Genomic DNA, 19096 nt, shown 5'->3' on the forward strand with positions numbered 1-19096 from the left:
GCTGTTCTACCCACCCTGACTGGTTCCAGTTCCCAGCAATCGCCTATTACTTTGCTCTGTTCTCTGGAGGCAGTATTGCCTAGTGGTTAAAGGAGTGAAATTTGGAGCAGACACTCCTGGGCTCAAATTCTTACTTTACCACTTACTAGTTGGGTGACAATTGTGCAGTTAGCATAGTGCCTGGGGTACAGCGAATGCTTAATAAGTAGCAGCTATTAGTAGTAATAGTAGTCTTAGTAGTAAAAGTAATAATAATAAATAAAGGCTGCATAGCTGAAAATGACTATTAATACCATCCTTAAGTTCTTGTTTGGGTACTGTTACAATTAGCTGAACTGCAATGAATTCTAGATTCACAAGACATTTCTGTACAGCTACAGTGAAGGTACTGGGGTTCATCCATTTAATAATTTATCATTTGTTGATGGCATTTGTTTATAACTCACTTTTGATGTTCCAGGCCTATTGCTAAACATGGGGATATTATGAAAAAGTTAGCCTTGATCTCTGTCTGCATAGAGTTTAGACTCTAATGGAGAAGACAGGCAAGTAAGTGGTGATGATAAAGAATGATGTGTTTGGATGGGGAGGCCTCGGTTGCGGTAACCGTCTGCATTAAATGCTGTGTGAAGTGCGTATCATTCATCTAAAGAAATTCACTAAAAATGTGACCTGCCTTCTACAGTATTCCTCAAGTGCCTAGCATCATTGGGGACACAAAATTATCTTGCCTTGTGTGGCAAAGTAACAAAATGGTATGGTGTGACCTCATTATTTGAGTAATTTTTTCAGTTCCGTATATGATCATGGAGATGTTTAAAATAGAGTTTTCATTTTAGAAACCTTCTAATTAATCTGGTCTTGCTCCCAGGCACTTGTGAAATGAGTCAGGTGTGTGTCTCGCCGAGAGCAAATTTAGGCAAAGACGTGACCTGGTGAGGGAGGCAGAGCGAAGCTGGAGCCCAGGCCTAATCCTGCAGGGCATTTCTGGGACTGCTGGGGCGGAAGAGAGGAGGTGGAGAGGACGGGCTGTGCGGGTGGACGGGAGGGCGGGGTGCTGAGAGCGGAGAGGTGCCACGGATAGGTGGCTAACTGCGCTCGGCGTCGGCTGGAGCCCTCCCTCCTCCTCTGCACTTCTGTTCCCCTTGTTCATGCCTCTTGAAACATTTTTTTCTCTTTTCTCATGTGTAAAATGTAGATACTAAAAGCCTCTATCAAATGAGCTAACCCATGTGAAGAATTTAGCACAGTGCCTGACCCCTAGGAAGCGCTCAGTAATAATATTAAACTTTTATTATTCACTTTTTCTCACTATCTAGCAATACATGATTTCTCTGTTGGCTTGCCTCATGATTTCTCTGGAGATAGGGACTGAGTCTTATTCATGTTTATGTCCACTGCAGTGCCTGGCAAACAATAGGTATTTAATAAATGATAATTGTCTTTGTGAAGATGCTGATTTCTTTCTCCTTAATGCTTAGAAAGCAAAAACAGGTGGATCCAGAAGAAAAATATAATACTATATAACAACAGCGAACATTTATTGCGTGTTTACTATTGCTAGGCACTGTGCTAATTGCTTTACACACATTATTTGATTGTAGGACCACCTTATGGAGCTGGTACCATTTTACTAATGAGAAAACTGAGCCTTCTAGAGATTAAGAAACTTAGCCAAGGTCACTCAACTAATAAGTGGCAGGGCAGAGTTTGGAAGCCATGCAGTCTTCCGTAAATTTCTATATTGCCTCAAAGAGGTGAGGAAGAAATCAGGAGGATGCCCGTGAATGTGGCTCAGAGGAGCTTGAAGTGGCTGAGATGTAGAAAATGACATGGAGCTGGGCGCCAGGAAGCCCTCCACCCCTGGATTCTAAAGCGAATCTTCCCACTAGCTTTCCCAGCCTGAGGTTGCCTTGGTTAGATGCTGCTCCCTTGAGCCACCAGCCTGAGGTTGGCATCTCCCTTTTAGGCTGAGGCTTTATGTACGCGTGTGAAAGCGGTGGTACAAAGCATTGTACACACCATATGGGGCCCCATTTGCATTTAGTGAGTGCTCAGCTGTGCAGAGTGTCTCCTTAACGAACCACATGCAAGCCGAGCGTCACTATATTTATCCCCGCCCTGGGAGCTGGAGGGCCTGCTGTGTTGGACTCGCATGCCCCAGAACAGTGCCTCGCAGGTTCTTCCAGTTTTTCTTGTGGTCAGGGCCTTTGGACTCTTCAATAATTCATTCCCTGGCAGAATCAGCTGGTTTCTGAAGCATCTTTCTAGGCGTTCTGAAGCCAGAAAAAATGTTTCCCTCTTGAAGCTATAACAGAAACCAAGTGCTAAAAAAGCGCCTTGAAACTGCATCTGCTGTGTCCTTGACTTCAAGGCCACACTGAAAACCTTGCAGGTAGATGAGGCGTTAGTTTTCTTCTCTCCTCAGGCTTCTCAGGGGATGCCCCACAGTGCTGAATGGCCCCCGTCATCAGTTTATTTCTTCCACATAATCTTATGCATGTTTTTCGTTAATCACCCTTCCCTCGAAATATTCCTTTTGTTTATGTACACTCAGATCAGAGAGTTTGCCAACATGATCACTTCTGCTCTCAGGAATCAACAACAATTAGAACAACTGATATTTACTTAACACTTATTAAGTGCCAGCTGCAATATTAAGCACTTGAAAGGCATTATCTCATTTTTTTTCAGTTCAGAATAACCCTTTGAGTGAGCATTATGTCTCCATTTTATCAATAAGGAAGGTAAGATTCAGAGACGTATGTTGTCTGAGGCCACACAGCCAGTATATGGAGGAGTCTGGCCAGATAGTGAAGCCCTTTACACTAAAAAGCTTTTTCTTTCCTTTCTTCTTCCCAAATGTAGTCATTTCCTCCAACTCTTCTTCCCTTTCCTACCAAGTAAAACCCTAGGCTTAAAAATTAACACACACACACACACATACACACACGCGTGATTGATAAGACTGCAACAATTTTGCTTAATGATGTAAAATGCAAGCCATTTCCCCAAAGAATTGTTTTCATCCTTCATAAAGCTTAGGCAGATGCAAAAGATATTTCTTTCCCTGGATTAGAGTGTGGCGTTAAGGTATTAACTTGTGACATGAATAACAGGGAGCAGCTTGGATTCCCACTAGGCAAATGCCCCAATCTTGGCCTCAGGGGATCTGTGTCATCTGCCCTCCCCTGTTAGAGTCTCAGGGCACAGAAGGAAAGGAATGCTGAGTTCTGGTTCAAGCTATACCACTGGTAGTCTGTGACCTAGAGCAAATCACATATGTCTTGCTGGTAGAAATTAAATTCAGTTTCCTACAAAGTTTAAAGTTGAGTGGACAGCCTTGACTTGGTGTTATAGCCTAAAAGTCTCTTTTCCTTCCCACCTCAGTCAAATAACATTTAAAAGATGGCGGTGAAGCCAAGTCACTTCCCCATTCTGACCCTCAGTTTCTTCATCTGTACAATGGGAAGCATGGACTAGGTGCTCACTGGCCTTCCCCACAGATCTTGGTTTAGAACCCCAAGGAGCCCCAGGAAGAAGCCTGTCCCACCCTGCAGAGTTCTGACCGGAGAGAGGTTGCAATGAATCCAGGGCTAGTCTAAGCCAAAAATGGAGGTTATTAGAAAGATATTTGTGTGGCTCATAAAATCCAAAAAGAGTTAAATAATCAGACACAGAGAGGTTGGCAATCAGGGTAGCCTCAGGGATCTCTTCAGCAGGAGTTCACAAACATTCCCCCTGGAGCACTGCCATTAAGATGATTCCCAACAAAGCCCATTTTTATGTTTCTCTGTTAAAAATGACAAATTCCAGGGAGGGAGCCACCGTGGGGCCATTCGGTTATGGAAGGTGGGGCTGGGTAGGGACAACCAGCAGGAAAAGGCTGCTGGAGCCATTCTTGTCGGTAGCACAGGTGGTTCCCAGGAAGAGTACCTGGTGGGAAACCCCCCACCCCCACCCCAGCACACGAGCAAATATGTAAATAAATGTACCTTCAGAGAAAGTCCATATATATGTAAATAATGGTGAGTCCACTGTGGGCAGCCATGTCTGGGTGTTAAATGTGGGTGGGAGACACTGTAGACCAGTAACAGTGATAATGATGTGGTATATAAATGTTTTCAGGCAGCTTTGGCTAGAGGAAATAGTAACGGATTTCAAGGGAAAGAGGCTTGGAGGATGGACCATCCATTAGCTTGGCTTTGGGCACAAAGGAAAACAAACAGCACCGTGGGGAAACCACCACCTCTTTGAATTAGGGTCCCCCCTTCCTCCCTGCTAGGTCTGGTCCCACCTTTTCCACTTTGATGGAATTTGGGGAAGTTTCAACCTCTTGAGAATTTTCTGTGTCCTTATCTGTGAAGTAGGAATGATAGCAATAGTAATACTCCTACTCCCGCCATTAACAACAGCAAGACAACGGCTGACGTTCATGGGGCCAGGCACGTGCCCAGCACTTCACCTATGAGCTGGTCTCCTCACAGTCCTTGGACACAGTGCTGTCACAGCCAACATTTTGTAGGTGAGAAGCCAGGACTTACAGGACTTAAGAGAGACAGTCAAGTGTAGAGCAAAGTGGTATACAAACCGATTGAGAGGGGGCGCTCAGGAGCCGCAGGGTCAGATTTGAACTCTGGCCCTAACACTGGCGTGGAGTCTTTGGGCGTGTTGCTTAAGCTTCAGTGGTCTGTAAAATGGGGCTAATGATAGGGCTTGCCTCATGGTGTGAGGGTGAGTGATTTAATATATATACAGACAAGGCCTGGGGCAGAGTGATGCTCTGTAATGTTTGCTGTTATTAATAAGGTCTTCAGTAGTACAGGACCAAGCAGAGATTGGAGCCCAGAGCTGACTGACCCTAAAACACATACTCTATGGCAGACATCTCTGTGCTACCAGGACAAGAAGTTTCAGGAGTGAGTAGAGGAGGAGAGGGGACAGGGAGAGAAGGAGAAGGGGACAGGGAGGGTGGGGAAGGAAGAGACGGAGGTGGGAAGAAGGGAGGAGAAGGAGAGAAGCCGCTTCGAGACTTCTAGCTCCTCTCACAGCCTTGTCCCTATGACCTTGAGCTAGATACCCAGAAAGTCCGCAGCAATTGTCGGGTCCCTGTAATGGACTGGAAGATTCAGCACTGGCTTCTCCTTAAGCTTCTTATTTCAGGAGGGCTTTAGGAAGGGGTTAGTTAGGAAAAAAGAAGAGAAAGAGAGACAGAGAGTGGTTAAGACAGAAGAGAGGTGGAGTCAGAGAGAGAGAGAAAAGCGGAGATAAACAGAGAGACCCACAGATAGACTAAGAGTGAATAACACTCAGAAAAAGATAAACAGAGAGACACACAAAGACAGAGAAAGGAAGGAGAAGAGAAGCAGAAAGAAAAGAGGGGTGAGGGGGTAGGTGGGGATTTAGCGGAGACAGTGCTGAGGTAGTGGCGATGGGCCGCCCGTCCTGTGGCTGATGGAGCAAACAAACCCGTTAAGTGTGTCAGCACTTTATCTAAGGAAAGCACCTTTACCACAGCCAGCAGCCGAGTGGTATTTGACTCTAGGGCTGTGACAGGAGATGCTCTTTATCTGAATTGGAGACAGAAGTGCTCTTCTCTGTATTTCGTGCAGGATGCCACAGATTAGGCTGCGGATTTTTTACGGTTGGCGATAAAGGCTTGTTTGGAGAGGCCTTGGGCTGAACAACACTCCAAGGCTGGGCCAAGAGGGCGATAAGACTCGGGGCCTGGAGGCTAATTTTATACGAGGGGGTGGTTTCTATAGAAAGTCATATGTATGTATTAGTACAGGTCTTGAAAATCTCTGCAAAGATATCCATCAGAATGTTAACAGTCGATAATCTCACAGTAGGATTAATGAGGAGTCTCACTTTATAAGTAATGCCTTTCTGTTATGTTTACATTTTTTGCAACAACATAGGGCCTTTATAATCAGAGGAACAGAGGTTTAAGTTAGGTAATAGGTACACTCCTGAAATGCACGATCAGGCCGCTGACGTGGAACTAGCTTGTCCGTCTTCCTCTGACAGGCCGGCAGTGGCTAAGTGGACCGGCAACGTAAGTGACAACATCTCTCCTTGATGTTTCTAAGATGCTTTGAAAATCTGACAACCACAATTTCTCCTCTGATTCTTGCAGAAGGGTGAAATTATTAATGTCCCCTCAGCTTGGACAAGTTTCGTTTCTTTGAGGTTCTTCAGGGTTTAAAAAAAGAAGACGGAAAGGGGTGGATTTATTATGCAGAGTCAGTTGGAGGGTGTCTGTTCTGGGTGGTGGACATAGGTTTTTCCCTTGAGGGAATTAGGCGTGCGGGGACTGCTGAATCAACGCCGTCTCCCCTTAGATCCCTTTCTCTTTTCAATTTTAACTGAAGTTTCTGGCTGCCACACACTTTCAAAGGGATTGCCTGTTGGCGTGAGAAATGACCCGGATGTGTCTCCTTTCAGGCTTTATGAAGGCAAAGAACAGATGGAGTTTGAAGAATCCATGAGACGGCTCTTTGAGTCCATCAACAACCTGATGAAAAGTCAATATAAAACGACCATCCTTTTGCAGGTTGGTTTACACTACAAAAAAAAAATTTCTTTTCCCTTGGTTATCTGAAAAATAACAGAATGGTGAGATAATGTCTACTTTTGCTTGAATACACAGCCCTGTGTTAATTGAAGGCCTGGGCTGGCCATGTGGTGTGAGGATCATGAACACCAAGGGCTCCTCAGGACATGAGAAAGCATATTTATTGTTTGTGTCCCATGAAGGTAGCAGTGTCTCTTTTAAAATAGCTCTGAAGCTTTTGCTACCTGGAAGGAAATAGGTCAAACCCGATCCACTTCTAATGGTGAGAGTAGTTAAGGTGGCAATCTCTTAGATCATCCACTTTTTATTTTTTTTTGTGGGGAAGATCAGCCCTGAGCTAACATCTGATGCCAATTCTCCTCTTTTGCCAAGGAAGATTGTCCCTGGGCTGACATCTGTGCCCATCTTCCTCCACTTTATATGGGACACCGCCATAGCATGGCTTGACAGGGAGCGCGCCTGGGATCGGAACCTGCGAACCGGCGGGCTGCCGAAGCGGAGTGCACACACTTAACCGCTGTGCCGCTGGGCCGGCCCCTAGATTGTCCACTTTTTATTCTCAACAGCCTAAACTTGGGTGCCCTTTTGGGAATTAAAGAGGTTCCTCATAAACAAAAGATACTTTGGAGAGAAGGGGTCCTCTAATTTAGTGGTTCATGATGCTAATCTACAAACTCTGTGATCTTTGAGAAACCTTAAGGCCTACTCCTATGTTTGAAAAAGAGTTTAGCAGCAGAGAAGCTGTTTTAGGAAGACTTTGTAACTTTCACAGAATATACTTGCCAGTGCTCAGGAGGGGCTGCCTCATGGGTTGTGAATAAGAAAACCCAAACACATTTATCTAAACCAATGAGTTAATGCAGATTACTTCTTCTTCTTTTAATCAACATTGTCCTCTTAGTTGCTATTTAAATATCCACTATGCTTGGGATTGCCCAGCCGACCGTTAGAATGAATGAGGTAGTAGTGTTCAGCTAGAATGGAGGTAAGGAGACAGAGGCAGGAGTCTGTCTAGGGAGCGTTTGCTGCTAACACCATGGGTTCCAAACTTTGCACGTTAGAATTCACTTGGGGATCTTTAATAAATTCTGATGCCTGTTTACCACCACACATTCTAATTTAGTCAGTACAGAGTTTGACCAGGGCAAAGGGAGTTTAAAAATGGCCCCAGGTGATTTTAATGTGAAGCAAAGTTTGGGAATCACTCTGCTAATGGCTTCTTTTGATTTAACAAATGCTGGGTGTGTGTGTGTGTGTGTGTGTGTGTGTAGAGGGGTGCTTTGTCTTATTCGTCACTGTATCCTTAGCACCTAGAACAGTCCTAATTCATAGTTGATACTTAATCAATATCTGTTGAATGAACAACCCTCCAGATAGGTGTTAAATCTCCATTTTATAGCTGAGAAAACTGAAACTCAGAGTGTTGATACCACTCCCTCCAGGATCCATTGCAGTGAGGGGTATGGCTGGGATTCAGATCTCTTCCTGACTGGCTCTAAATACCATGCTCTGAGCCGCTACATTACGCTGTTCTTTATCCTATCCATTTAGCACCTAATGGGAATATGGGTGTTTTCTCTTGGATGAATGGGGACTACAGTCCTACTGTTTTCACATTCCCTTCCCTCTTGCTGTTTCTTTTCTTTTTTAAGTTTTTTCTCTGTTCTTGAAACCCCCATCATTTTAAAGCAAAAGGAATAACAGGAGCAGGGCATAGCTTGAAGAAATGTGATAAGATTTGCAAGCAGCTGAGCTTCCAGTGAAAGGACACACAGCGTTAGGATGTCCAGTGAGAGCTGAGGATGACTGGTTGCAATGAGTGAGCCTATAGCATTGAGTCAGGTCTGAAATAGGCTCCAAGGAAGCAGAAGTGTGAGGGAGCAGAAATGATGAACAAACACAGAGGAAGCCAGTTGGTAAAGAGGAGAAAGGGGCAGATGTCCCGGAGACATAGTGGTACATGGAAAGAAACCATGTGACCTTGAGAAAGATGGAGGGAATAAGCCATCATGGAGCCATTCTTTCCAAATCCAGCGCCTATTTTCCTATGATGAACTACACATATCTTGGGGGAAGGAACAAAGAGACAGAGAGGATAAGAAGATAGGGAAAGAAAGGAGGAGAAAGAAAGGAAGCAAGGAAGCAAAGATGCACTGTGAGCATTCATTGTACTGAGGACACCTGGATCAACAAGAATGTTCTTCTTTGTCAACTGTATGACCTTATGCTGGTCATTTAACTTCTCAGTGTCTCAGTTTCCTCATCTATAAACTTCACTGTTTGGATGAGGATCAAATAAACATTGTCTGTGAAAGAGCAAATTACAAAATGCTATGCAAATGCGGAGAACTAATATGATTATGGTTTTGCAATAAGTCTTTTTACCCAGTTCTTGTTGTCTGGATAGCTGTGTTAGAAATGCCTCATCTTCCCTGGGATTCGGGCCAGATTATGCTGGTTTTCCTCATGGATTTCCACTCCAATGTCATGGAAAGGGGCTTCATCTCCTCTTTAATGTGCTCTAAGGGCCAAATTTAGCTTCAGGGATTTACATAAAATCAATGATGCTTTCCACCTATTTCTATGGTTGTTGTAAAGTTATCAAAGAAGATTTTAAAGTCACATTCAAATATGGAGAGCAATACCATTTGAAGAGAATTTAATGCTGTTTTAGGGTATGAGGAATGGGCTGGTGGAGGAGGAGGGGTCAAGGCCATGTGATGTTAGCAAACCCCCCCACAAGGAATCTTCTCAGACTTTGGCATTTGCTGTAGGAGAAAGAACTTTGGATTTTGAGCCAGAAAGACCTGGGTGGGAAGTTGGGTATCCACACTTGGGCATGTAACATTGGGCAAATCGTTTCAGTTTTCTGGCCTCCGTTCATCCTTTTATAAAATAGGAAGCCTAATGTCTAATTGAGAGGATTATTGAGAGGATTAAATGAAGTAATGTATGTAAAGTGAGAAGTATAGTGCCTGTTACATAGTTCAGTTTAAATAATTTTGAGCCATTTATGCCTCTCCCTCCTTTACCTCATCATAGAACGGAATCTTTAGGGGCATTTTCCTAGAATGGACTCTGGAAGGGGATATTTGTGTTCCTAACCTTGTCACATGAGGCTGAATGGTTTTAGGACATTCAGTTATCCAGCTAGATCAAGAAACACAGATATAAATTTCAAGGAGAATAAACCCACAAGAACTGACTCTACGGAAAAAAAAAAAAGGAAGGCAAAATGTCCCCTAGTGAAATAGTACAGGACGATTGGAGTCTTGACTCTGAGTCTGCATGAGGTACAGTGGGAAAGAGGGCTGTGATCTATTAGTAATGTCTATTGTAAGTTGTGGATGAAAGCATAGAGTAAGAATGCCAATGATTGACATTCATGGTTCAAACTTTATACTTCCAGCTGGGTAGTGGCTTCTGGTGGAAACCCTAATTCATGCCTGCCTTAGTTCAGAGTAGAGCCAACCTGGTTCAGTCTCAGCTTTGTCCATTGGGAGTTTTGGGACCTAAGCAAGTTATTTCTCATTTTTAAGCCTCACCTGGCTTTTGTGAATTGCTTTCTGTAGTTGTCCTTATTGTTCAGAGTTAGCATGGCAGCAGCTCACCCAAAACTATGGAGAATTTAAAGTAAGCCATTCAAAGAGGTTAGAAAGAGCATTAAAAACACCTTCCATTGATTACCTACCATGTGCCAGACACGAAGCTGGACTTTCACATACAGTGATTTTAATCCTGCCATAGATCTGCAAGGAATCACTGTCTTCAGTGTCCACAGGCAGCTCATAAAGTTAAATAATTCATCCCAAATTGTACCTATCCATAGTGGTGGAGCTAGGCTTTCATTCCACCGGGTTCAAAGTTAATATTCTTCTCTAAGTCGTAAGGAATGAGTTAGGCCAGGGGTTTCCATGTGTTTTCAGTAATGGGCTGTATGCTCTTAAGTCCCTGTGTGGGCCAGCCCTGTGAGCATTGTTGATAAAACAATGGCAGGTTGAGACGGTCAACACCAGATGCTTGTGAATTGGATGTAGCTTAAATGTGAGTAAAGAGCATTTGGTGACATTGTGCAGACCCATTTGATACATTCTCCTTTAGGTCCATGATTCATCATAGTGCTCCAATTTAATGGTACGAGTGGAAATAAATGAACAACTCATATTGTATGACATGCTGCCTTGGCCACTGTGGTTGCCACTCATACTTTTAATAAAGCCACTAGAGTGTCCAGGAGGGCGGGGGGCTCTGTCTCTTATACCTCCAATATCTGAACCAGGGGCTGCTACATAGTAGGTATTCAAATAACTTTTGGCTAAATGAATGAAAGAATGACTACTAGCTTCCACTGTTTTATGTTTTAGCATTTATGATGTGTCACGCATTGAGCTAAAAAGCTTTACGTACATTGTTAGCTCATTTGATTTTTATAACAACAACTTTATTAGGTAAATACTCTTCTTTTCTCCACTTTACAGATGAGGAAATGGAGGCTTAGAGAGGTTGAGTAACTTAATCACAGCTCAGAAGTGGCAGGTCTGGGATTTGAATCCAGGCTGTGTAAGGCCAGAGTTTGAGTTCCTAATCACCACCAAACAAACTATAGTTTCATTAAAGACCCAAGTCTTCTGGCAAAATGCCAGGCAGATAAGCAATAAACAACAGTAAACAACAGTAGAGATGAGCAGATGTTTGGTCCGTAGTCATGAAGGCAAGCTAATTGAGTGCCTTTTTCTTTCCTCTCTTTTCATTGTTAATTGGTGTAAAATGTTCAAATGTCCAAACTAAGGGAAGAATATGGTCCATTCCTGAGAAGTAATCTATAGGCTGTACAGTGAATCCCCAGAGGTAGGAGAAGTGAGGCTCAATATTCAACAGCAGGAGCTAGAGTTTCATCTCAAATCTTTAAATGATTCCTTAATTCTGTCCCCTTCTCAACCATATGCCACACACTTAGGGGTAATATTTGGGAATGATGGATTTATGGTGGGTAGGATGAAATTTTGTTCCGATGAGGCCACCGTAGTCATCCTGATAGCTCACACTTTTCATTTAATCTTGATATCAACCCTATAAAGTAGGTAACTTTATCCTTTCATTCTCCTGAGGAGGGATCTGAGGCATAGAGAGTTAACTTCCCCAAGGACACACGGATAAAAGTGATCTACCTGGACTTGAACACAGTCTGTTTCTTTAGCTAGCCATTGTAAACCCTCAACTCTCCTGCCTCCCGCCAAGCCTCAGGGGCCAGCATAATGCTGAGTTATAGAAAGCATGGAGACGCACTTATTCTGGAACCTGCTGGTCCCTCTTCCCTTCTGTTTCGCTGAAAGATTAGTAATGAGGGTGAATGTCCTGAGAGAGTTGCACGTATTTTCCTCAGGGACAGCTCAGCATCCCTAAGGAAGCTGCCTTCTTCTGGTCATGCTGTGGTGAATTCCTGTGACATTGTCCAGTTGCAATGGACCTTGACCATCCATCACTTGGCTAAAATAAAAGGGTTGAAAACTGGTGGGATGGGAATATTGTCGGAGCTCTTGAATGAGGAAGATATCTAGCATTCTTGTATAATCTTGCATCATTGCAAGATGTGCTCTTTTGGCCAGGAGTCTGTGTGCTGGCACCAATATTGTGCGCTCTTACTCTGTTTTCATGAGAGAGAGAGAGAGAGAAAGAGAGAAAGTCTGGAAACACTCGGAAGACAAGTCTCCTCTGAGTTTGAGAGAATGCAATTGTTTGGTTTTGATTTTTGTTGTTATTTTTAACATTTGCTGTTTGCTAGCAGCCCAGGATTATCAGTCCTAGTGAAGTCTATCTGGATAGCAATCATTTTGCCAAGTCATGGGAGGACTTCTCTCTGGGCCAGTGAAATCACTATTGCTTTGAGTCTGAGAGCTCTACCTGGCCTCTGGTGGAGGAGCCCCAGAGTTGAGGATTAATCTAGGAAATTCACTTGGTGCCACATGATAAACCAGTTACTGACCTGGCAGATGTTTTCCTGGTGGCTATCCTTGCAACCCCCTATGTATGTGGTGAGGAGGATCCTTAACTTAAGAGATGTCAGAAAAACTGTACCTTCTTTTAAAAACTATCCTCATAAAGGAAGGAAGGTTCTTTATCTACTTTCTCCCCTAAATGAGCCTTCTACCCCCTATTGAGACCTCCCCACTTGCCAAGATGGAAGCTTTTCCTAAAACAGGTGGACAGGAGAGCATACTGGTGAGGAGCCGGTTGGACTGCCGGCTGTATGTCCTTGCTATGCTGTTTATTAGCTATGTGGCTTCTGGCAAATTATTTAACCTCTCTGTGCCGTAGTTTCTTCATAAGTAAAGAGGTGATAGTATCTACTCATAGGGTAGTTGTAAGAATGAAACAAGATCATGCATGTAAAGTATTTGACACACATAAGTTTACAATAATGGTTGCTATTTTAAAACCCTATGATTAATAATCCTATTTATATATATACATACACACAGGTATTCATACACATATATAAACATATTCGTGTATGTATTTCTTAAGTATTATATACAATATAGGAATGTATACTATGGAGTGAAAGGAATAATGCAACAATATTATTTTATGTATAATAATAGTATTAATGAGAGTAAAAATAATAGCAACAGTACAGCAGCACAGTTCCTAGGAGGCGAACAGGTCTAGAAAGCTGAGCTGTTTCTAGCTGCCAGGCCTTAGAAAGATGTAACAGGTCAAGGTCTGCAGTGGGTCTTGTGGCTGAGCTGCCCTGCCTTCTGGGGTGCTTGGTGGTCGCACCTGCAGAACCTCCTGCTCTCACTCCCCAGGTGTGTCAGGGCTTTGTGAAGGGGAGGACTGTGGACAGGAGCCTGTGGCCAGTGCTGCTGACCATTGGAAAAGAACACCGCAGGCCTGCCCCTTCTCTGTGAGGCCGCCTGGACCAGATGGAAGTTTAATACTCCACGGTTGATAACATCCTCTGAGTCTCAGGCTGGCAGCTACTCAGTTTGTTTTACGTTATTGTCAGCCCAAAGCTGGGAAGCCGGGGAGACCGGCTCTGTCCGAGGCAGTCCTTCTCCCGGCCCTGACCAGCTCCTCCTCACTGACAGCTGAAGCGTTGAAGTGTGGGTGCCGATGTAGACTCCTGGAGACTGCTGTTCCACAGCATCACTCCAAAGCCCTGGAATGACATGCGGCCCTTGAAAGCCAGCACCTTGCTGCAGACACTGAAGTCTGGCTTTCCCCAGCTTGCTGAGGGTTTTGTTTCTGTTTTTGTTCTCTCACTTTGGTCTTAATTATGATGAGTACACTTTATACTTTGTCCAGGCACTGGACAATGAGGGCAGGTGCGTGAGAAATGGCATAAGGCGAGATCCAGCATGTACACTTTTGGGGGCCTACTGCATACTGGGCAGTGCAATAGGTGCATGACATACATCATTTCACATCACTCCCCTTTATGCCACGTGAAGACGCTGAGGCTCAGGGGTGAAGAAATGGGCCTAGGCACACGCAGGTGCTAGGTGGAGCACTGGGATCCCTGCCTGTGTCCTGTGGGCCCAGAGCTCTGGGTTCTTTGGCCTAAGAATGAATGAAGGAACAGTTTGCTCACATGCCTGGACCACACTTTTTCAGGGCATGTGCCTCAGCATATGGTGTCTCTTAGAATTCAGTGGCTGTAAATTGGCAGCACCAGGGAGAAGTGCAGCCTGCAGATGTGTTTGATTTGGCTAGCGCAGTGTTAACACAAGTGAATGAGAATGACTCATTCTTTAGACAAAGTGTGGGTTCCACACACCTCAGCACTTCTCACTGGCCTATGCTCGTCCCTTTTCACTCCTTTCTGTTCCTTGCCCAGCCCTGCAAGCATCTGCTTTTGCTGTATCTGCTTGGTCTTTCCTGATAGAGATGGCCTGACCAACTAGGTTGGAATGTACTGTCTACTGTAACTGCCTAGAGGAACGTCATAATGCATCTAAGCATATTAAAATTCTGAAAAATTTTGCAGTAAAAAAAATCTTACCAGTTTATCTTTGTTTAAACCAAACCTCCCCAAAATTATTTGATTGCGAATCCTTTTTACCCTGCAGAATACCTAACACCATCCTGTGGGGCAGGGGTGTCTCAACAGAATGTAGTTTTAGAAACATCGGCTTTGGAATCTTGTTATCTCTTGTCATCTTGATTTGAAAGAATAAAGAATAAATCTCTAGACATAAAATCCAATAACTGTAAATAGAAATTCTGACAAATCTGACAGCATACAAATTAAAGTCCTTCTGTGCAATGAATCATCTGATAAACAAAGCTAAAAGACAAGCAACAGGTATACTCCAGGATAAGCAAGAGAAAATTCTTGCAAAATGTGTTACTGCAAAAGGGTTAATATTAATGATACATAAAGAATTCCACAAACCAATAAGGAAAGAAATCACCCAAAAGAAAAATGAGGAAAGAATTTGGACAAGCAATTTAGTAAATGCAGGTGTTCAATAAATATAGAAAAGGTGCCCACCTGCACTAGAAACCAAAGAGTTTCAAATTATGTATCAGATTGACAAATTAAAAAGATTTGTACACCAGTGTTAGCAAAGTTATAGGGAAGGAATAAAAACAAATTTGTTCTTTTTTCTTTCTAATGTAATATGACAATATCTCCTAAAATGTATATGTATATACGTTTATGTTACTGTTGTATATATGTATATACATTTTGATGCACTAATTCCCCTTCAAGCAGTCCATCCATTCTACAGGGATTCTTATAGATACAGAAATGTATGTGTTAAATATTTTCTTACCATGTATTTTATAACAAAGAAAAGCTAAAGATAGCAGGGAATCTATCAGTAGAGAAGGGCTTAAGGAAGGTATGGCGAACCCATACAGGCATTGCTGTGTAGTGGTTAGAAAGGAAGAGAATGTACCCTATGAAATGATATGCAAAAATACCGGTGGTATGTGGTCAGCTGCATAAAGCCATTTGCGGAACTGTATAAATCACACACACACATGTGCATGCACATACATGCACACACACACACATATTCATGCATGGAAAGCAGTCTGGAAGGAAACTCACCACAATGTTGACAGTGGTCCTTTCTGGGGAGTAGGAATTGGGGTTGAGATGGAGATATGGGACTTCAGGAACAATTTCACCCTAATATTTTATCTTATGTGAATTTTTTTACATCAAACATATATTACTGACTTTTAAAAATCATAAAGAACAAGAAAAAAAATGATGGAGGCATAGAGAGACAGTTGCTATTTGAGTGAGCTGGGCATGTAGCTTAAGGGTTAAGAGGGGTGGCTCTATGAGCAGCCTGCCTGAATTTGAATCCTGGCTCTCCCACTTGCTAAGCTCATGACCTTGGGCTAGTTATTGAACTTGATGTGCTAGAGGTTCCTTACTTATGAAAATAGCATTTCCCTTGTAGGGCTGAAATAGGGTTTAACAAGATAATCTAACAACAGTGTTCAGCACGGTGTCTGCTCCACTGAAAGTTCTCAGAGAATAGTTATAATTGTTATTTATATTAACTAAGAAGCTCAATTGTATATGGCTAGGAGTTAAGGTTTTTATTAAGAAAGGAATTTTCACTATTTTTATTTTGGTATGATTGTAAAAGGGTGATATTTGTTGACTATAGAACACTTGGAATATATAGAAAAAGAAAAAGAAAATAAAAAATACATATTTCGACTAGATTCTTCAACATTATTTTCCAGCCATATCCCTTACAACTCCTTCTTTGGAAATTGCAGTCTGCTCTGCTGCTTAGCAAACGGTGCTGTTATGCGTGGAGCTGGGAGTGTCTTCCACCTCTGAATGCATCAGTTAACTTGCACAGATGAAAGAAATAATCCACACAATGCCCAGTTTTCCTAACCCAGCTAGTAGACTCAAAATGTGTCTGGTTCTCTGCTGGGTGCTTCACTCATATTATTGTTAATTATATTATGTTATATTATATATATTATATATATTATTATATTATTATATTATATTATATTATATTATATTATATTATATTATATTATATTATATATTATATATATAATATATAACATATATATTATAATATATTATAATATATATGTTATATATATTATATTATATTGCAATCCTGCAAAATAGGCATCATTTCCTCTATTTTATAGATAAGGAAATTGAGACATAACAGAGGTTAAGTGTTTTGTCCAAAGCCACATGGCTGCTAAGGAGTAGAACCAGGATTTGACTACGGGTCTGTATAACTTCAGTCTCTGATCATTCTACTATACATTACTGCCTCCTAAAAGAAGAAGATAGAAGAAGTTGTGACTTACTTTTGTATGCAGAGAAGTACATGCTAATGTTTCAATCTACATACAGAGTCTTGAATCACTGTAGCAGTGCTCAGGATGCAGGATCATTCTCTCTTGATATGTCATGTTGCAAAGTGTGGGCATCACTCATGTTTATTTCACTTTCCACCTAGGTGGCGGCTTTGAAATACATCCCATCGGTCCTCCATGATGTGGAAACAGTCTTTGATGCAAAGTTACTCAGGTGAGAGCTTATGATGTACTTTCCTTGGCTCTGTTGTCAAGCCAGGGGTTCTGAGGGAGAGAAGGGCCCTTGTGGGGAATTTCAGACAGGCGCTCAGCGTGGGGACAGGGAGGACACATGGCAGGAGCTTCGTACAGGGCCTCCAGTGTGGGATTTTCACATTTCTGTTTTGTTGTGTCAGACTTTGGTGAAAACCAACTATAAAGTAATTATCCTTCTTTGATGTTCCAAGTGATACAGAATGCAAACATGTAGGGTTTTTCTCCATTTCACCTGGGCTTGAAGGTTATTTTGGGGTGCCAGTTTTTGCCTTGTAAGCCTTATAGTTACAAATGAGAACAACTTACATATACTTAAGGGGATAATGGAGATGGATTCCCTTTTGCTTTCTCTTTCATCCATTCCTCTCCTGAGATGAACGCATTATTTTAATGTGATTATGCTGTTATAATTGGGGCATCTGAGCCAGATATACCCTTTTCTTCTTTTTCCTAAATTCACTTAAGTTCAAAGAGAACTTATAGGAGATTTTTAAAACTTTTTATATTGAAATACTTCTAGGTTTATAGAAGAGTTGCAAAGATGGTATATAGACAGGTCCCATATGTCCTTCAACCAGCTTCCTTTAATGTTCACATTTTATATAGCTAAGGTATATTTATCAAAACTGAGAAATTAACATAGACTTTATTCGGATCTTGTCAGTTTTTTTCACTGATGTCCTTTTTCTGTTCACATGAAGATTTCTGCTGGCTTCTTCTTATCCTTCTGGTCTCAAACTAAATGTTATCTTCTCGAAGAAGCTACCTCTGAATATTGTAAATAAATTAAATTCCTCCTCCAACCCCTGCACCGTTACTCTCTGACACCAGTCCCTATTTTTATTTCTACCATTGCGTATATCATCTTGTATTGATTTGTTTGCTTCTGTGTCGTGTGTCGACCTCCATTACAATGTAAATTCCATGCCAACTGGGACCAGTCTGTTCCCGTTGTATCCCCACTGCTCCGCACATTGCCTGTCACATATTAAATAGATGCTTAATAAGTACTTGAAAGAAGAATGAACACAATGAGCTTATTTTGGAAAGCTGACAGGGGCTATAATTTTGTTTCAGTGGTATTTTTATCTTCACTCTGTTTGGGAAGAGCTATCTCCTTTTTCATGTCCCAAACTGGTTCTAACCCACAACTTCATAGTTTTTGTTTTTTAATTAATGATACTTTTTGATCTTAAGACTTATCATAAAGCATTATTAAGCATAAAACATTAGTAAATAAAATGGTATGGTAATGAAGTCAGAACTTGGTTTTAAACCCTTGCTTCTTTGACCCGCTAGCTGTGTAACCTTGGGAAAGATAGTTAACCTTCCTACACTTTAGCTTTCCCATTTGTAAAATTGAGATAGATGTTGGATCTACCACATGGAGTTGTGAGGTTTGAATGGCATAATGGATGTAAAGTGCGCAGCTGTGTCTGATACACACCAAGTGCTCAGGGTTATTCGTGTTATTTCAGATTTTCACATCTCTTTGAATACTTACTAGTATTCCACACCAATACCAACTAAACATGTTTACTGAAGGCGTACTATGCACCTGACGCTCTACCAGGACTTGAGGGGCCAAAGGAGCAAGATGTCCATCATTTCTGCCTCCACAGAGCTGGCAGTCAGGGATGGACTGTACGTGCCATGAGGCAGGGCCGTTGGTCTAACTGGCTGTCTGTGCTCCTGTTTTCCTGCCCTCAGCCAACTCCTCTATGAATTCTACACCTGCATCCCTCCCGTGAAACTCCAGAAGCAGAAAGTCCAGTCCATGAATGAGATAGTCCAGAGCAACCTCTTTAAGAAGCAAGGTGAGTGCAAAGCACCCTGGCTGGGTGAGTGGTGCCATAAGCCCCACAGGCGCCTCACGTGCTCATCAGGACAGAGCAACCTGACCAGTGACCAAGGTTTCTTTTCTAACACCTCCCTTGG

General features: G+C 42.4%; 1 protein-coding gene across 1 annotated transcript in view; it reads left to right on the forward strand.

The window, feature by feature from the left end:
- Positions 1 to 19096, forward strand: part of DOCK2 (dedicator of cytokinesis 2) — a 406650-nt gene that overhangs the window by 91728 nt on the left and 295826 nt on the right. Inside the window, exons 23-25 of the mRNA XM_058545716.1 lie at positions 6448 to 6556; positions 17047 to 17117; positions 18869 to 18975. Coding sequence (XP_058401699.1) covers positions 6448 to 6556; positions 17047 to 17117; positions 18869 to 18975 — 287 coding nt within the window. The remainder of the gene's footprint in view (positions 1 to 6447; positions 6557 to 17046; positions 17118 to 18868; positions 18976 to 19096) is intronic.

This window comes from Diceros bicornis, chromosome 1 (assembly GCF_020826845.1).
Source record: "Diceros bicornis minor isolate mBicDic1 chromosome 1, mDicBic1.mat.cur, whole genome shotgun sequence".
NCBI lineage: Eukaryota > Metazoa > Chordata > Mammalia > Perissodactyla > Rhinocerotidae > Diceros > Diceros bicornis.